Source organism: Notothenia rossii, assembly GCF_949606895.1.
Source record: "Notothenia rossii genome assembly, chromosome: 6".
NCBI lineage: Eukaryota > Metazoa > Chordata > Actinopteri > Perciformes > Nototheniidae > Notothenia > Notothenia rossii.
This window is the reverse complement of record NC_136909.1, coordinates 40,938,489-40,957,772: the sequence shown is the minus strand read 5'-3', so window position 1 is coordinate 40,957,772 and position 19,284 is coordinate 40,938,489. Positions and strand designations below refer to the sequence as shown.

Below are 19,284 nucleotides of genomic sequence, written 5' to 3'. Positions count from 1 at the left end.
TGCTTGCCAACAACCAGAGACAATACATCATGTATTTTTTAGCTGCCCGGATTATAACAGACAAAGATTCATTCTGAAAACTGCACTGGAACAACTCAACGTCAAGGACATGGATTTCAAGTCAATATACGAAAGTAAATCAAGAAATGAAGCAAACAAGCTGATCTTCAAATTCCTCAAAAGCACTGGTCTGAGGACAAGAATTTTGTATGAACATTTAATAACTCAACAGTAGGTGGCGATATATGCTCCAAGTGGAAGCGATTCGCCATTAAAGAGAAGAAGAAGAAGAAGAAGAAGAAGAAGAAGAAGAAGAAGAAGAAGAAGAAGAATCCAGATTTTGTGTTATCGCCCATCTATGGTATCACCCACCCCAATCATTTTCGCGCCGCTGCGCCAGTACTGCCGTACCTCCCGCCTTTGGGTCTGATTTTTCTGAAGCAAAGGAACCAGAAAGAGAAGGCAAATATTTAGGACCAGAGAGACACAAGAGTGTTTTTCCAATTTCAGTTTTACAACATTTTAATTTATTTGTCCAATTTCTGTTTTAAAAATTAGCAGATTTTAAAGTTAAGTTCAGATGACATAGGATATCTTTGTAAAGAATACAAAGGTACTATTCAGAGGATTAGTAACTCATTTTTTCCAAGTACTTAAACATGTCGCCAAAAGACACCAAGTTAAGACCAGTCGCAGAGCCAGGCTCAACTGCAGATATCAAGGAAAGGGTAAAAATCAGATCAGATGCTTTAACAGTTCCAAGTAAAAGACAGAAGACATGGAACCAAATGGAGAAACTGTTAGAACAGTGGCAAACAAGAGGATTGATTCCAGCAGATGATCAACCTGGACCAACGGAAGCCCATAGAAAAGCTGTAGTTGAACATGAGAATGCTGAATACCTACAACAGGAAAAAGCATGGATCAAAGCCGGACAACCCTCTTGGTATGGACCTGAAAATATTGCTATGAACAGAGCTGAAAAAAGAAAAGCTATGGTTGCAAGTCTGGTATTCCATCTGGAAGATGCCAGCCAAGGATTGACAAACAGCTTACATGTGGTAGAACTCAGCAGAAGAATGGAAGAGAAGACCAACAGAAGAATGGAAGAACTCAGCAGAATAATGGAAAAGGAACTTGGGAGAAGAATGGAAGAGGAGACCAACAGAAGAATGAAAGAACTCGGCAGAATAATGGAAAAGGAACTCAACAGAAGAATGGAAGAGCAGCTCAACAGAAGAATGGAAGCAGAACTCATCAGAGGAATGGAAGAGAGACGAAAAGCAGATGAAGCACATAATGACATTATTGAAGAGAGACGAAAGGCATTTGAAGCCCATAATGACATTATTGCCGAAAGACAAAGGGAGGAAGATAAATACCAACAACTTCTGGCGGAAAAAAGACAAGAAGATGTAAGATTTCAGGACATGAAGGCAGATAGACAAAGGAGAGAAAGGAGAGAACAAGAAGAACTTAGAACTCAAAGAAAACGCAGAACAAACTACTCTCCTGACTATTCCGAAGGACAGGGAGATGAAGATGACTACGGCGGTACACAGTCTGAAACCAGTAGACACTCCCCATACCATGAACAGCCACAGCAACAACGCGGTTTTGCATCTCCTCCTGAGAATAATAGTAGCGACGAAAACAAGCAACATTACCCTGGGACATGCCCCAAAACGAGAAGAACCAAGGAAACTAAAAGAATCAAGACCGGTGCACATACCTCCATTCCATTGATAGCGGCTGGAAGAGGAGGATTTCAATACCAACCATGGATTCACAGGGACATGGAAGCATTAGTGGCAAAACTACCTCCACTCACGAAAAGAGGTCAGAAGTGGGTGATTATATGGAGAGATACACAGCCCAAGATCACCTGTGCTTGGGAGACATGAGGGCCCTGCTCGGACGGATTGAAGGACGACTGGAGGCAAGAGCAGTAGATTCCGAGGTCAATCGCACGCACGACCCAGATGACACTTCATTCAACTACATTGGGCTGCTATTCGTCACATCTACCCGACAACACGCAGTTTACATGCCCTCACCGGCCTGAGGAAAGGCACGGAGGAAAACATGCATGCCTTCCTGGATAGATGCGAAGGAGTGTGGGAGGACTGTACTGGAGAACGACATGACGTTTCGCCGGCTGTCACAATGCTCTGGAAGGACGCGGTCATTAAAGCCCTTCCCCAATCAGTGCAGGCACGCCTTAGAGATGTGGTGGGGTTAGAAGCTAAAATCCCAGAAGAATGGAGACTACATCTCATTCACCATGACATCAAATACCAGGAAATAACAAAGGAAGATGATGAAGAAACAAGGAAACTGGAAAAAATACTTTTGAAGATGCAGGTGGCTGAGAAAGATACTGAAGCTAATCAGATGGCCATACTAGCAGAGAAGGCAGGGTGGACACCTCCAACAGTTCAAACTCAGGAAGAACCAGAGAATCAAATGCAGAACCAACAAAGCGGAGGAGGAAGTGTATGTCCACAAAACCAAGTTCAGCAGATACCTGTGTATCTTCCTACGCAAGTACAGTCACAAGCACCACAGTATCTTCAACAGCAGACACCTGTATATCTTCCTACGCAAGTACAGCCACAAGCACCACAGTATCTTCAACAGCAAACACCTGTGTATCTTCCTAGGCAAGTACAGCCACAAGCACAGCAGTATCTTCCCACACAATTCCAGCAACAGCAAATACCTGTGTATCTTCCTACCCAAGTACAGTCGCAAGCACAGTTATACACTCCCATACAGCATCAACAAAAGGGACAATGGAGAGGAAAGCAACGCTCAAGAGGAAGAAGAGATAGCGGCTGCTTCATATGTGGTGATTGTAGACATTTGGCCAGAGATTGCCCCACTCAGCAATATCCACCACAAGGTATCACCTCACAATACAGAGGAGAACCAGTGTTAGATATGAGAAAAATTGAGGCGGAAGCATATGCCAGGGCCATGACGAATATTTCTGTTGGACCAGGGGATTGGGTAAATGTAAAAGTCCACAAGATGAACTTGTTGCGACCTGTATGGAGTGGACCGTGGGAAGTTGTAGAACGCACTGCAGATGCACTCCGGATCAAAGTTAAAAAAGGAACATGTTGGCACCCACTTACACAGTGTGTAGCCGTACCGCCACATTTCCAGAAACGGCACGGCAGTTAGAACTGATTTTGGAAAACTAGTACAAAACAATAAGGAATCAAATTTTTTTAGGAACGACAGCACCAGGAGATGAGTAAACTCAAGAACCTGTAGAGTATAAATACATAGAGAAACACATTTTACACTCAAACTGTTTGCACATCATAGACAAGGAATTTAGAATATAAATAAATGTTCACCAAAAGTAATAAGTATAATGGAAAGTAGACATAGGCCTATACTTGAGTCAATGATATTACTGTGATCTGATCAGTGTGCTCTGCAGGTTTACTATTGTTCTAAGTAACAGTGGGATTTAGAATATTGGAGAGAGTGTGGAGATGTTCTTTCTTAGTGTGTGAAATATGTGATGCTTGAAACATGTAGGTATTCCAATTTATAGGAGAAAATGGTTTCCTGAAAGAGTTATGTTGGGTAAATATGTAGCAATGGTTGAAGTAATTCTTGGAAGGAGTTTATGTAATATCATTAGTAGACATGAATTGTGTTGTTTAGATCAGTGATTCTTAACCATAGGGCCGCGGCCCACACTTGGGCCGCCAGCGCCCCCCAGAGGGCCACAAAAAACTTTCAGTTTTGCACCTGTGGGCCGCAAGGGCCGCGAGACTGCGTGCAGCTTTCGACCACGTGGTGGCGTTTTTTTTTTTGTCAATGTATCTTTATTACCACTCAGTTGTTAACAAGCGCCAATACACATAGATGAAGCGGCAAAAATGGAGAAGTTTTTAAAAAGAAAAAATGAAGACGAATGTCCTGCCAACCCCCCCACCCAAAAGACAAAGTTTTTACGGAAATACAATCTCGACTTCATTAAATACGGTTTCGTAAATGGAGGAACAGAGGCAGTGCCAAAAGCCCAGTGTGTGGAGTGTGGGCTAATGCTGTCCAACGAAGCCCTCAAGCCCTCAAAACTACAGCGGCATCTAGAGACCAAGCACCCGAATCTCGTGGGAAAGCCGGTGGAATATTTTAAGAGGAAGGAAAGTGGGCTGCAGATGCAGAAAATGTCTGTCGTGTCACTGACAAGCAACTCTAAATGTGCATTGAAAGCGAGCTACCTCGTAGCCAGACGTGTGGCACAGAGTAAGAAAGCATTCACCATAGCGGAGGAGTTGGTTCTGCCTGCCGCTGTTGATATGTGCCGTGAGATGGTCGGAGAGGCCGCTGCAAAAAAGCTGCTGACCATCCCACTCTCAAACGACACTGTGAGTCACCGTATCGCGGACATGGCATCAGACATACAGCATCAACTTATAGAAAGAATAAAAAGCAGCCCTTTTTTTTCTTTGCAATTAGACGAGTCCACGGATGTCACGAATGCTGCACTGCTGCTTGTTTTTGTTCGCTATCGCTGGGACAGTAGTTTGCACGAAGACATACTGTTTTGTGGAGAGCTACCAACACGAACTACGGCTCAGGAATGTTTCCGCTGCATGGATAACTACTTCACTGAGAACGGCCTGGACTGGCAGAACTGTGTCGGGGTGTGCAGTGACGGTGCAGCATCAATGACTGGCAGGCATCATGGTGTCATTAGACAGATCCTTGATCGTGCACCAGAAGCTAAATGGACACACTGTTTTCTCCACCGTGAAAGCCTTGCAGCAAAAAAGATGTCACCAGACCTCCACCAGGTGATGGATGTAAGTGTGAAAACCATAAACTTTATTAAAAACAATGCTGTGAACTCCAGATGTTTTGCTAAGCTTTGTGAGGACATAGAAGCAGATCATGTCCAACTGCTATATCACAGTGAAGTGAGATGGCTTTCCAGAGGACTGGTCCTCAATCGTTTGTTTGAACTGAGGAATGAGGTCTTCTCTTTTCTCAGTGAGAACAAATCTAATCTTGTAGATTACTATGCTGACACAATGTTCACAGCAAAACTTGCCTACCTCTGTGACATTTTTTCACTACTGAACCAACTGAACACCTCACTTCAAGGAAGAAACAGCAACATATTTTGTGTTGCAGACAAAGTTGAAGCTTTCAAGAGGAAACTTGCTTTGTGGACCAAGAGGGCCCAGGAAAATAGGATGGACATGTTTCCACTTTTGTCTGACATTTTGGAAAACTCCCCTCAGGTGAAGATCAGCGACTCAGTCTCCCAGCACCTCTCACAACTGGCAGAGAAATTTGGTGACTACTTTCCTGAGGATCCCAGAGAGGGAAACATGTGGATTTTGGACCCATTTTCAGTGGATCCCACTGCAAATGATGTTGCTTTGCCCTCACACCTGGAATCCCAGCTTCTGGACGTTTCCACTGACAGCACTTTAAAGCTGCAGTGGGGCAAACTGGACCTGGGCTCATTCTGGGTTGCTGTCTCAAAGGAGTACCCATGTCTTGCACTGAGGGCTGTGAAACTCTTTCTCCCATTCACAACTACGTACCTGTGTGAATCAGGATTCTCCATTGTGGCCACAACTAAGACCAAAGCCCGAAACAGACTCAGAGCAACACTGGAGTCTACTCTGAGAGTGAGCCTTTCTCCCATTCCACCCAGACTGGATCTGATTATGTCTCAGAAGCAGGCCCAAGTGTCTCATTAAGAGGTCAAGATAAAAAGGGAGTTGTATTATTGTTGTTATTGTTGTTCATTGTTGTTATTATTTGTGTCATTGTTCATTTGTCACAGATATAAAGATTATTCTGGTTCTGCCATGCAAAAATGGAGACTGCTGAAGCAATTTTCAAATAGCTTTGCAGATTATAAGGCTATAGTTTCATTTGCACTTTATTTCAATTTCATTTAGTTTATTTATTTAATTTAAAAATAGATTTATATTATTTGAATGCATTTATTTTATCACCCCCTTTTATTGATTGATTGATTATTTATATATATATATATATATATCTTTTTTTTATTAATTTAAAGTAAAATCCTAATATTGGTCTTTTTTATTATTATTTAAAAGCCTGACTTGATCCTTGACATTTTTTCTTGTCACAGCTTGATTTGGTCCAGGAATTATCAGCCTGTTCGGTGTCTTGATACAGTATGTGTAGGTTTACATACACATGTTTAATAAAAGTATTTGTGATGATCCCATTTTATCATGTCATTTTATTTGATAAGGTTTTTGCTTGTTAAACAGTTAGTGGATTTGGTTTATTATTGAATACAAATCAAACCGAGAATGAGGTCAATTAAACCTATACAGTGTTAATATTTAATGGGCCCCGGGCCACTTTGTACTATAAAAATTGGGCCTCAAGGTCAAAAAGGTTAAGAACCCCTGGTTTAGATGGCATCTGACAACTAAGACAGATAGTATGATTAGAAAAGACAGAGTGGAAAGGGTTGGATTTATTTAACCTCAATGTGCTAGACTTTTCTATAGGTAATGCGTCCAGAGACCTGGACTCCCCCTCTGCGTCAGAAAAGCTACGACCCCGACCCTCCAAGCAGACAAAAGACCTAACCCAACAGGAGACTCCTCCTTCTCCATCGAACAGACAGAGAACCAGAGCTGAAACAACAACAACAAGACTGCATCCAGAACTGCAGCAAGAACTATCTCCACCTGAGGCATCCAGAACCAAACTTTATGCTGACATACAAAGAGATACTCTCATCAGTCCCTCAGACGGGGCATGAAGTTCCAAGCTGAGCCACGAGATTTGGCAAGAGCAAAGTGTGGGACGTGAAAGCTGAATCCGCCCTCCATGAAAGCAGCAAGGAGACTGTGGAGGAGGACATGAAGTGCAGAGTAGTACGGGAACAGTGGCATGATGTGGACTGCAGATGTAACTGGGCCAAAGGCTGCCTACAAGAGTTAAAGCGGATGGATTCAAGAGCTGATGGACTGAAGAGAAGACAGAATCAGAGGAGTTGGCAAGGTCGATTAGAAGTGAGGAGGCCGGGGTCACGGCTTGAGAAAACCAGAGGTGGAGAAAAGGAAAACGGGAATGAGTGAGTTTACACATAAACACACTTATTCACAAAACGCACATAAAAGAGACCACATTTAAAGAAGTTGAATAGACTTGATAAATACGTAAAGACAAATTGATGTATTAACCATGAATGAATCAATTGGTAAATAAAAAATAGCAGTAAAGAAACTATTAAAGTAAAATGAGAAAATCATCCGAAAACACACTGAGGGATAAAGGAGGAGACATGATGGAAATATTCACTACACTTTAAGCAGTGGGTGTTTTGGAGTTAGGAGTACAGAGTAGAACCATATTCAATGTTTTCATCATGTTAACGAATTATTCTTTTAGATATTTGTATTCATGTGTGAATACAGTATTGATCTCATTTGTTCACCATTAAAATGATAGTTTTAGGAACCACTCTATAAGACAAATCTTTATTTGTATAGATAATGTTAAAGGGACAGCTAGTGCCAAGCCAAATATAGTATTCCAATCTAAAGTATTGATTTCACCATTGTAGCATAGTTATTACCATAGGAGGGCTTTAAGATGGAAATACGAAATGACTTCTGTTTTAAAATCCTTGATAAAGGAGGGAGTAATTGTTGCATGTTCGGAAACCCGGGCTTCCACACACTGCTAAAGAGTTTAAAATTCTTCTTTAAGTGGACCAGAATTGAAGATAAAGAAGTATAATGAGCTATGAAATGCAGAGCTGCACAGATCCTAGTAATGGTTTGACTCAAGATAATAGTTATGTACACAAGTTTCTAGGGCTGCCCCCGACCAAAGATTTTCCTGGTCGACCACTGGTCGTCAGGTAAGGCCACTGGTCGACCACTGATCGACCAGTGGCGCGAATGAAAGCGCACGCAGAGACAAACCGCCTTTTTCGCGCAACCGGCAAGTAATTAAATTATGATTCTGAATGTGTTGGAAAAATCAACAAGGAGACTGTCTTAACATTTTGTTAATTTATTTCAACACAACACACCATATAAAAACATCACACAAATTATGAACTTTTAAAACCAACACAATAACTTTATAAAGCAAACAAAAAACAGTCTTCTGTTAAAAAACTAAATTTAAACTATATTTTTCGTTTCTTTTAAACATGTAAAATAAATATAAATTATATAAACAAACGAATAAATAAATATAGGCTCAAGCCAACTTAAATATTTAAATATCAGTGCAAAAGTAAACAGGCCTATAGAGAAGTATTCTCAACATGAAAATAAAACTTTCAGTTTTTTCCTGAGGTCGGAATGCAAACAAAAATTATAAATATACCGCAAAAAATTAACTTAAACACTTCAGTTTAACGAACGAAGAACGAAAACTATAAACTACAAAACTATGGTGTTATATTAGGCTAGGCCTATACCTGACTTTCAGGGTTTCCCTCCGATCTTAGTCTTCTCATATTATGAGACAAGAACACGAGTTTGTCTGTGTTGTCCGGGAGAAGTGAGCTCCGTGTCTTGCTCACAATGAAGCCGGCTTTGGAAAATATGCGCTCCGATGGCGTGGATGTGGAAGGGATGGAGTGGATGCGCTTAGCTGCTCTGGCAAGCTTGGGATAGCGTTCCTCATTCATTTTCCACCAAATCAGTGGTCCCTTGTCAACCTTGGTTCTGTCCTCCAAGTATGTCTTCATTTCATTTTTCTCTTCTTCCGTCTGTTGATCTTCATCATAGGCCATCAGCATTGATATGTCCTGCTGCTTTTCCCTTTGCCTCTTTGGTGTGGGCTCACTTTCCTCTGCGCCGCTGCTGTCCTCTCTCTGAGCAGTAGCTTCTTCTGCTGGAGATAAACTCTCAGCCAGATCCCACACCGTTGTGTATGCATCGTCCCGTTTCTCTGCACCGAGGAATGACAAGCTCTTGAACCGTGGGTCAAGGACTGCAGCTTGAATATATATGCTGCCCTCAAGACTCCCTGTGAGCTCCCACCTTTTGTCGATTTCCTCTGTGATTTTTTTCTTAACTGCCTTCACGGTCGTGCTGTCATCATCACGACTCAACAAGTGGCGCCTCTTCATGTTGACGAGCATCGGCAGCGTAGCAGACAGAGATGCATTTATATCTTGTGAGAGCAGCTCGGTGAGGGTGATCATGGGCCTCAGCACGGAGACAATGTCCTCCGCTGTCCTCCATTGGGCAGTTGTGAGATCCAGATCTCGGTCAGACTGGTGGGTGGTCCCGGGTTCTGAAAGCACAGCTGTAACCGGACATCTCTGTTCCAGAAGACGCTCCAGCATTGAATAAGTGGAGTTCCATCGTGTGGACACATCTTGTATCAGTTTGTGTTCAGCCACATTCTGTTGCTTCTGTTTCAAAGTGAGAGCTGCTGTTGCCTTGGCACTTTTTTTGAAGTGTCCCACAAGGCGTCTGGCAGCAGCAATCACTCGGCAGATGGGATCTAATTTAACAGCCGCGTTTATGCACAACTGCAAGGTGTGCCCCGCACAACGAATTCCCTGGACATTACCCCAGCACGGGTTTTGAGATAGCTGTTTAGCGCACAACACCATATTAGCGGCATTGTCGTGTACCACAGCGACCCTCTTTTCTGGCGGAATCCCAAACTCCTCCATCACTTCGCTGAGTCGCTCCGCTATGTTGGCAGCTGTGTGGCTCACCTCCAGCACTTTAGTCTCCAACACGAATGAATGTAATTGCCATTTTTGGGAAATAAAGTGTGCCGTCACAGTCATGTAACCATCCATTTGGTTGGAGGTCCATGTGTCAGTAGTGAAGCTGACTGCTGTGCAGGCTTTAAGTTTCTCCAAAAGTACCTGTTTGGTCGTGTTATATTTGTTTTTAATGGCGTGCATTACGGTGTCACGTTTGGGTACAGTGTAACCCGGTTCGATGAACTTCATCATCTGTTTGAACCCTTCCCCATCGACAATGTTTACAGGTCTCATGTCCAGTGCCACAAAATCTGCAATTGTGTCGGTGATGTCTCTCTTCCTTTTCTCGGAAAGAGGGGGCTTCAAAACGAGTGTTGTCTGTGAGAGTTTCAATGGCGGCTGCGAAGATGAAGTTGAGGTAGATGCGGTGGCCCTATCAACGTATAGTGGATGAGCCTATTGAGAGAAATGCACATTAATTTAAGTTTACACTAAGCCTAATAGCCCATAATATGACAATACATTTTATCTAACAGGCTTTTTATTAAGGCTAGAGCCGCAGAGCGTCCATCTTTTAATGGCTTGAACGGTACTTACATGTTTCAGGTGATAAGTCATGTTTGTAGTTGATGAATGATAGGAGAATATTTGCTTGCAAAGTTTGCATATCACCTTCTTCGGGTTGTCTTTTACTTTTTCGAAATGCTCCCAAGCTCTTGATTTTACGCCTGACATGGTTAAAACTATCAGCTTATCTGACGTGAAAACAAGTGACTCACTGTCACCTCCTGTTTCCCGTTATTTTTTTTATTTTTTTTCTCAATCTTTTTTTTTTTTTTTTTCGGCGACCAACGACCAATTCAATCTTGACCGACCAAAGACTCTTTGGCCGACTAACCTTTGGTCGACTAATCGGGGGGCAGCCCTACAAGTTTCTGAATTAGATCTATTAGACATTGTAATACTAATTAGGTGTAAATGAATTGCAGTAGTAGTAGTACTATAAGGAAGTGAGTTGTGTACCAAGTTTCAGGAAAGATGGGAGGCAGAAGTCCAAATGGAAAGTTAGAACCATCTTGAAAATCATAGTTGAAATCGTGAATGAATAAGGAATGGCGCTCCACATATGACATATTTTTGTAGATAAAGGGAACCCGCCTATGCTGAAATACCTCTGAAAAGACTCTGCAGAGCACGACATGGCCAAAAGACTGAGACCAAATGAGCTTTGACCCTGACTGACAGTGTGACAAAAGCACTGTCAATGACTGACTCTGGGGTGTACCTGACCAAACCTGACTTGACAACCAGACAGTGTGAGTGTGAATGAATGCCGGCATGTGATCAGTGTAACTGCATGATTCTAAAACAATAACTAACCAAGCATGTTTTCTGACTAACACATTATTTTGGAGCTCCAAGGGAAACAAATGTTTCCTAAAAATTCCACAAAAAGTGGAAACCGCACTTGTGACCCGTTTCTAATCTACTTGATGATATTTTACTCCCACAGGAGTTGGCGGTTTGCAAATGTAAAACTCAAACTAAAATCTGAAGATTCTGTTTCTTTTGGGCCTGAAAGACGGAGAGAAACACTTATTTTCACTGAAGTGTTTACTGTGGAAATAATAATAATGGATCTAAAATTGTAAATAATGTTCGTTATGTCCCTAACCAATATTTACCTGAAAGTTTTTTCCCCCTCCCCATTACAGGATTTTGTTAAACATGAGTTAATGTGTAAATAGGGGGGAGTGTGTATAATGTCAACATGGTTGTAAATGTAAAATTCACAATTTAAATTTTTCTTTTACACCAAGTACCACCTGAGAAAACAGTTGTCTCTCCAAGTACCACCATATGAACAATGTTAAAATACAGTCTATGTACAGTTCATGCAGGACTCCGAGGCAAATATATTCATAATAACATTATTTATTGTCAGCAACAGCTACTTGTACAAAGGGCAGTCCCTCTCCCACTCACTCACTCACTCACTCACTCACTCACTCACTCACTCACTCACTCACTCACTCACTCACTCACTCACTCACTCACTCACTCACTCACTCACTCACTCACTCTCCCTCTCACTCACTCACTCACTCACTCACTCACTCACTCACTCACTCACTCACTCACTCACTCACTCACTCACTCACTCACTCACTCACACACCACAAGTGAGATCATAAAGGACAAAATAATAACTTATTCTCACACAACAAATGACAACTGTACAGTACTTCAATCATACATACACACACACTCAATTAAATGCAATAGCTTTATTAGCTGGACCATAGTGACATATATTGCCAAAGCTCTAATTTGCAACATCTATACACAAATACACACATAAACAGTTATAAACAAACTGCTTAGAATTTGGTGTATCAGCTCAGTTTGATTCCCTCAGACTGTGGCAGGCAGAGACAAACTGTCCTGCAACAATGCAGCTCTCTTTATATTCCCCGAGTAGTATTTTTAGTTTTTCATTTTGAAATATTTGAGGCCACACATACACATCTGCCCCCCCCCCACACATGCGTGCACACACACACACACACACACACACACACACACACACACACACACACACACACACACACACACACACACACACACACACACACACACACACACACACACACACACACACACAACACACACACACACACACACACACACACACACACACACACACACACACACACACACACACACACACACACACACACACACACACACACACACACACACACACACACACAGCAAGTGAGAACAGAACACAATAATAACAAATGACAACTGTACAGTACTTCATTCATACACACACTGTCACTCTCTCTCTGCCACATGTTGGTGTCCATTGACAAGTCACCTAAATCTAATGAGAAGGTTGCGCCTGTCTCCGTGAACACAGTCCTTTGATGTCTGGGGCAATAAAGGTGAGCTTCAGTCTCAGGTCTGGCTCAGCATTCAGCCTGCTGTGGTCGCAAAAGGAAGGAGAAAGCGCACAGCTTTGTCAGACAGGGCGGGGTATTCTCTGTGTTGCTTTATCCAAAAGTCCACTAAAGACTGCTTTCCTGAAAGCAGGCTTTAGTGTTTCATCACAAGACAACTCTATTAAACTATCCTGCTCAGCCACAGTGAAGTTATTTGGCAGTCCAGAGGCTTCCATGCTGAACGGGCTTCTCATCCAGCTGTTGTCTTCGGTCATCACTGGGAAATACTGGCGGAACTGTTGTCTTAGCGAGACAAGGTGTGCAACCATGTTGTCCCTCACTCCTTCATCAAGGGTCAGCTCGTTCTCAGACAGAAAACTCTCTAAAGCAGGGAAAGCTGAAACATCACCTGCCTTGACTTTAATTTCGAATAACTCCAACTTTTTCAGCATTGTGTTGATTTTGTCCTGCACATCAAACACATTGATGGAGAGTCCCTGTAGTCCCAAATTCAGGTCGTTTAAACAGGAGAAAATGTCTGACAAGTATGCCAACTGGCTGAGCCACACTGTATCATCAAACACATCTGATAAGGGGAAGTTTTTGTCCTGTAAGAAGACTTGGACTTCTCTGTGCAATTCAAAAAGCCTTGAAAGCACATTCCCTCTTGATAGCCATCTTACTTCTGTATGGAGCAGACGTTGGAAATGCTCGCTGCCCATCTCATCACAGAGCACTTGGAATAGGCGAGACTGCATCGGTTGGGCCTTTATGAAGTTCACACTCTTCACAGCAGAGTCCAGCACAGACTTCAAGCCATCGGGCATCTTCTTCACCGCCAGCGCCTCCCGGTGGATGCTGCAGTGTGTCCATCGCATCTCCGGTGCGACCTCTTTGATCCGAGCTGCTACTCCGCTGTGGCGGCAAGTCATAGCCCTTGCGCCGTCTGTGCAGACTCCAACACACTTTTTCCATTCAAGTCCATTCTCTTGCACAAACGCGTCTAGGAGCTGGAATATGTGCTCAGCTGTTGTTCTGGTCTCCAGTGGTTGACAGAACAGAAAGTCTTCCTGAGCTGCACCATCATGTTCATATCTGACATAAACCATCAAATTGGCCAAATCTGCAACATCAGTAGTCTCGTCCAGCTGGATGGCATAATAGCTACTACTTTTAATGTGCTCAATCAATGTATTTTTAACATCCTCTGCCATCTCTACTATTCTCCGTGACACAGTGTCATTTGAAAGTGACACCAAATGTAACTGTTTGGCAGCCTTCTCGCCACACATGATTTCTGTCATTTCTTTTGCGAGTGGGAGACAAAGTTTTTCGATTGTGTGTGGCTTACCGGCTTTTGCAATGCGGAGGCTGGCACGATACTAGGCTTCCTGGGCCTTGGCTATGGGTGTACAGCTGGATTGGATCGTTGACTTGCACTTATTCAGTAGATCACATTTTCTTGTAAAGAATTCCGCTGGCTTGTCTTGCAGGTGGGCGTGTTTAGTTTTAAGGTGCCGGTGGAGGTGCGATGGTTTCATAGAATTATTACTTAACACTTCACCACAAATCAAGCACTGTGGTCTTGGCTCGTTATCTGTCCCACTGCAGCTGAATCCAAATTTAATGTAACCCTGGTTGTATTTCCGAACTGGTTTGTGTCTCTTTTTTATGGACTCAATTGCGCTGCTGCTGATGGAGTCACTCACAGCTATGTTAGCAGCGTTAGCACTGGGTGGCGTTGTGGCTGCGCATATCACTGTTGCGTTGCTGGCGGAGCCTGCGCTTGCGCTCGTTTTACTGTCCTCCTCCTCATTCACTTGTTCCCTTTCGCTGGTAATGTTCTCCTCTGTACCTCTCTTCCGTATACCTCCCGGTTTGAGCCACGTTTTTAGCACAATTCAGCTTTCTACTTTCTTTCATAGCTTGCTTGCAACGTTCTAATCTTTCGCGGGTAGTATGGTCGTCATAGCAACGCCAAAAATAAATAGAATCATTTTTTCCGTTTCTAAATCTAAAAACAACAATAGCCTATTTAGAACTAATTCAAACCACAGTTTAAATTATCTCAAGCTTATTTTCATTCGTTGTAGTATTTTGATAGTATGATTGAATGGCGGTCAATACAAATTCTGAAGTTTTTGCCAATCCGATAGAAAATCTTTGAAAACCGTGGATTTTTGGATCTTCAAAGAGCTCGATTACGAAGGCCAGTCAGGCAAACAATTACATTCGATCATTGGAAATCGACAATCGGTCTTGATATATGGTTAAATTAAAATCAGTCGGCGAGGCTGTAATTTCTCCAGCTGTTACTCTCTTGAGCGAGGCAGAACATAATAGTTTTATCATGCCAAAAAGCTGCTGTGTCGTTTATTGCACCTCAAACATGAAAAATAATCAAGAGTTCAGTGTTTCTGTACTTCCTCTAAGCAGAAAGGAAAGTCAAAGAAGAGCTCTGTGGCTTCAGGCTCGATAGCCATTCAAATGACAGCGTTGTTTCCCCCAAAAGTGAGAGGGGCCGTAAAGTCAGGTAGATGTTACTCTCATCTATGAAAATCGATAGCCTAATGCTATATTTAACCATATATCGAGCCCGATCGTCGATTTCTAATGGCTTAATGCAATTTAAAAAAAAATGGTTTGCCTGTCTGGCCATTGGAATCGGGCTCTTTGAAGATCCAAAAATCTTTGGTACAATTCTGATCGGGTTGGCAAAAACTTCAGAATTTGTATTGACCGCTGTTCAACTGACAGCGTTGTTTTCCCCGGAAAGTGGGCGGAGCCGTTATTTTTGCCCGGAAGTGACGCATTTGTTACTCTCATCTATAGCCTGTTTTAAATGGAAGTTGTCTGAGGTCCTTACCACCAGCTGCTCTTGCAGTAATAAGTAGTGCACCTTTCTGTCCCAAATGTGCACAATGTATAGTGACAGCTTTTCGTCTTTTTGTTTACTTAGTTGTGTTTTTTATGTGTGTGTTATGTGTAAGATAAAGGTTAAGGTCAAATAAAAATAAAATGTTTTTTTTATTTTTTATTTTTTTTTTATATTTCAGATTCCTCCACGTACCACTTAGCGGGAGCTCGCGTACCACCAGTGGTACGCGTACCACAGGTTGAGAACCACTGGTTTAGGTCATTATGGGGATATACATTTCATTTAAATTCATAATAGAAAGACATTTGATGACAGTATGTTGGATTTCTGTATTCATTTTTCAGCTTGATAATAGATAGGTACAGCGCCGTATAGACTGAGAGTTACGTCATCTCCGTTCACTCCAATGGACCACTTTTTTACAGCAATGGCGGATCGTGGAGCCTCTCAATCGTTCCCCGGAAGTTAGCGCCAAGGCTAGCAGAGCTGTAGAGTTGCAATATAATAGACCGTTCGTGACGGACTTTTAAAGGTAAGAAGAAGTTTAAAGATTTATATTGCGGATATTATCAGTACATCTGATTCAAATTAACATGTGTATTAAAGGATGTCAGTGGATTATCCCTAAATTAGTAGATTTAGGGAACGTTTACAGATAACAGATAAAGCTAGGATTCCGGATCAAGTTAGCAACACACGTTGAACAGCCTTTTAATTGTAAATTCCGTTCTCTTAATGTCATTTCGTCCAACGTTGTTGAATTAGAGAAGAGGGGCTTCTAAAAGGGATTGTATGCAGGGGTGGAGGGAGTTAAATATTAGATAAATATAACTTTGGTGCGTGTAAGAGTGAGTGTTTTTAGCAGAGCCATATTGTGTCCTTGTGATTATGTTGATTATTACCTGTCTCTATAATGTTGCAGCTCAGCTGATTTTGGATTGATGGCAAAGGGAGAGGGACTTAAGTGAGAGTGAAAACACAAGGTAAGTTTAATACTACTGTTTTATATAAGTAAGCATACTAAACATGTATTCTATCACTGTATTATATAAGTAATCTTGTTAGTAACCTACTGTATGGCAGGTGGAGGGGCAGTGATGTTACAGGTGGAGGAGCAAAACTGCAAGACTGCAAACTCACAAGACAGAGAAATCAAAGTTTGTTCTCCAGAGAAGAGGTAGATTTCAGTTAATTTATTTCATATTTTCTAAAGATGTGGAAATGGCAACAAAAAAAAAACTTGAGAGCTGCAACCAAGACAACTGTAACAACATGAGTAGAGAGCCACCAAGGTTTTTCAAGTCCCTCTCTTACTCCATTTTGCCAACCCAAACTTCCAGGTACATGACGGGACACCTTGCTTGTTTTTGTTGTTTGCGCTCCTCTGGCTGGGTGCTGGCAGGTGGAGGGCAGTGATGTTGGCAGGTGGAGGGGCAGTGATGTTACGGGTGGAGGGGCATTGATGTTAGCTGTTACACACCAGGCTCAAACTTAACACATTGCATCCTTCTTTGCAGTGTCCTTCCTGGAAGGGGAATCTGCAATTCCTGCAGAGTTTTGTAACCCGTTGGTCCGCACGCAAAGCGAATTTTTAAAGCCTTCTTAATTGTCTCATTGCTCCATTTCATCCCCTTTGTGGTGAGTCTGCCTAATGCCTTAAGTTGGTCTTTTGAAAAAGTTTTCTTATATTTGTTGTCCCTAATTTTCATTGTTTTCTTGAGAGCTGCATTTTCCTTCCTGATTTTTCTTAGTGCAGACTTTACTTTTTAGGTGATTCCTTCTTGGCTCTTTAATTTTCTCTTTAATTTTTTTAATAGATCTGTTTGACTGGCTGCTGGTTCCCTCGTATGCTGACTGGCTGCTTTTTCCCTCGTATGCTGACTGGCTGCTGGTTCCCTCGTATGCTGACTGGCTGCTGGTTCCCTTGTATGCTGACTGGCTGCTGGTTTCCTTGTATGCTGACTGGCTGCTGGTTCCCTCGTATGCTGACTGGCTGCTGGCTGAGTGGGTGGTGTCCACCCTCCCTGTCTCTCCTCACTAGCCATGTCCTCTCTTTCTTCACCCTCACTTTCCTTTCTCTCAGTCTCCTCATCCCTTCTTCCCTCAATCTTTGAGACTAATGTAAGTAGAAGACATGGCACTGTAGATTTTCGAACATTTAAAATATTATACCACTTAAAAATAAGAAATATGACTTTTGTTACTAAGAGTTCATACTTATTATACCTGTGTCACCTTTCACACTATAGCTGTGATCATGAGCTATGGGCTTTGTAGATACAGGTCCCGGGGTGAATCGTGGTGCAAGGGGCCCTTCTCTTTTTGACCACAGGGCGATGCACGAAGATGGTGGGTAGAGCCTCTGCTCTCAGCCTAGTCTTGCCCTTTTTTGTCTTGACAAACTGATCTGCATCAAAATGTGCCCGCGGAGTGACTTGAGGTTACTTCACACACAGAACAACTCAGTTTTGTCTGCCCACATACATATTCCATAGTGGTTGAATACACAGTATTAGTAAACACTTTATACTTACTGGCCATGTTATACTCATTACATACTGTATATAAAATATGAGCAAGAATGTGAGACAACTTTATAGAAATTCATATCACATCTGTTACTGATTCCATTTGTCATACTTTGTTAAACTCACAAATAATAAAGTTCCATAACTTCAGTTGGGAACAAAGACCACACCTTATCTCCCCAAGGCAATTTCCCATCCAATAGGTGTGCTATATAGGTGTGTATAACCCTTTCTCCTGTCTGTTACTCCCTCTTTCAGCACAAGAACCAGAGGGGGATTCAATGGAGCCTGAATACCTGCACTGAGACCCTCACCCTGCACCCTGAGTCTCAACTCTCAGTGTTTTTCAAGCCTTTCCCTGTTTTTTTGTATTAAACAAAACATTAAGCTTTCCCAATGGTGTGGTTTTCGTTTTGTGAAAAAGTGCAAATGCAGTGTTTGTATATAATAACCTCACATTTTTTTTTGCTGTTGGTCGTGAAATTGCTCCTGCGGACTTGAGCCAGCCATTTTGTCCTCCGCTCTGTGTCAGTGGGGAAGCCGTACATTCGTACTCCTTTCTCGGAGCGATTTGAGCATCCCCAGGCAGCACAGCAAACCATGGTGGCGACTAGGAGGCAGCACAGCAAACCAGGACAACACGGAGGAAAAGGCACAGACAAACTGCATGATATGCTATTCAATGTTTATTGAATTCCATGTATTTGCAATGGATGTTCCTAAAACAACACATTTAACATCATCATCGTCATGCTGCTGCTGCTGCTGCTAGTCCTTTGATAGTCACCTGTCAGTCTCCTGTCCTTTCTGAAAGCCATAAAGATGACATTAGTCATTTAGATAACTTGTGTCCTCAATTACCATGGGATTACTGAAACTACCATGAATTTAAGAAAATGGTAGAAATGAATCTAATCTGAATTTTGAAGCATTCCTTTAGATCCCCTCCCTCTAAATATATCAATAAACATTAGAAAGTGATGCTCCTGACTACCATACAAGTTTAAGAAGATAATATTGGTTTTAAAGAATTCCAAGCTATAAACAGCAACAGGCTCTTTAACCAAGGCACTGTTAGCCTAACATGTAAACTAGTTGTTCACACTAATCCTAATATTATCACTTAATATTAGCAAATTCTATTTTATTTTTTAAAACATATTGATCTAAATACATACACATATCGATTTGTTGTATAAATATTGCAAA

General features: G+C 42.1%; 2 protein-coding genes and 1 long non-coding RNA gene across 3 annotated transcripts; 1 reads left to right on the top strand and 2 right to left on the bottom strand.

Annotated features, from left to right (window-relative positions):
* Positions 1-8,464: 8,464 nt before the first annotated feature.
* LOC307044583 (E3 SUMO-protein ligase ZBED1-like) lies at positions 8,465-10,339 on the bottom strand (the record flags this gene model as incomplete). Its single annotated transcript, XM_079689893.1, has 2 exons — positions 8,465-10,177; positions 10,319-10,339. 2 exons carry the CDS (start codon positions 10,337-10,339, stop codon positions 8,465-8,467), a joined length of 1,734 nt encoding a protein of 577 aa, XP_079546019.1.
* A 2,410-nt stretch (positions 10,340-12,749) lies between these two features.
* On the bottom strand, positions 12,750-13,883 carry LOC307044582 (zinc finger BED domain-containing protein 5-like; the record flags this gene model as incomplete). Its single annotated transcript, XM_079689892.1, has 1 exon — positions 12,750-13,883. One exon carries the CDS (start codon positions 13,881-13,883, stop codon positions 12,750-12,752), a length of 1,134 nt encoding a protein of 377 aa, XP_079546018.1.
* A 3,189-nt stretch (positions 13,884-17,072) lies between these two features.
* LOC307044949 lies at positions 17,073-18,780 on the top strand. Its single transcript, XR_013809749.1, has 3 exons — positions 17,073-17,185; positions 17,365-17,896; positions 18,334-18,780. It is a non-coding gene; the product is annotated as an uncharacterized lncRNA (long non-coding RNA).
* Positions 18,781-19,284: the final 504 nt, after the last annotated feature.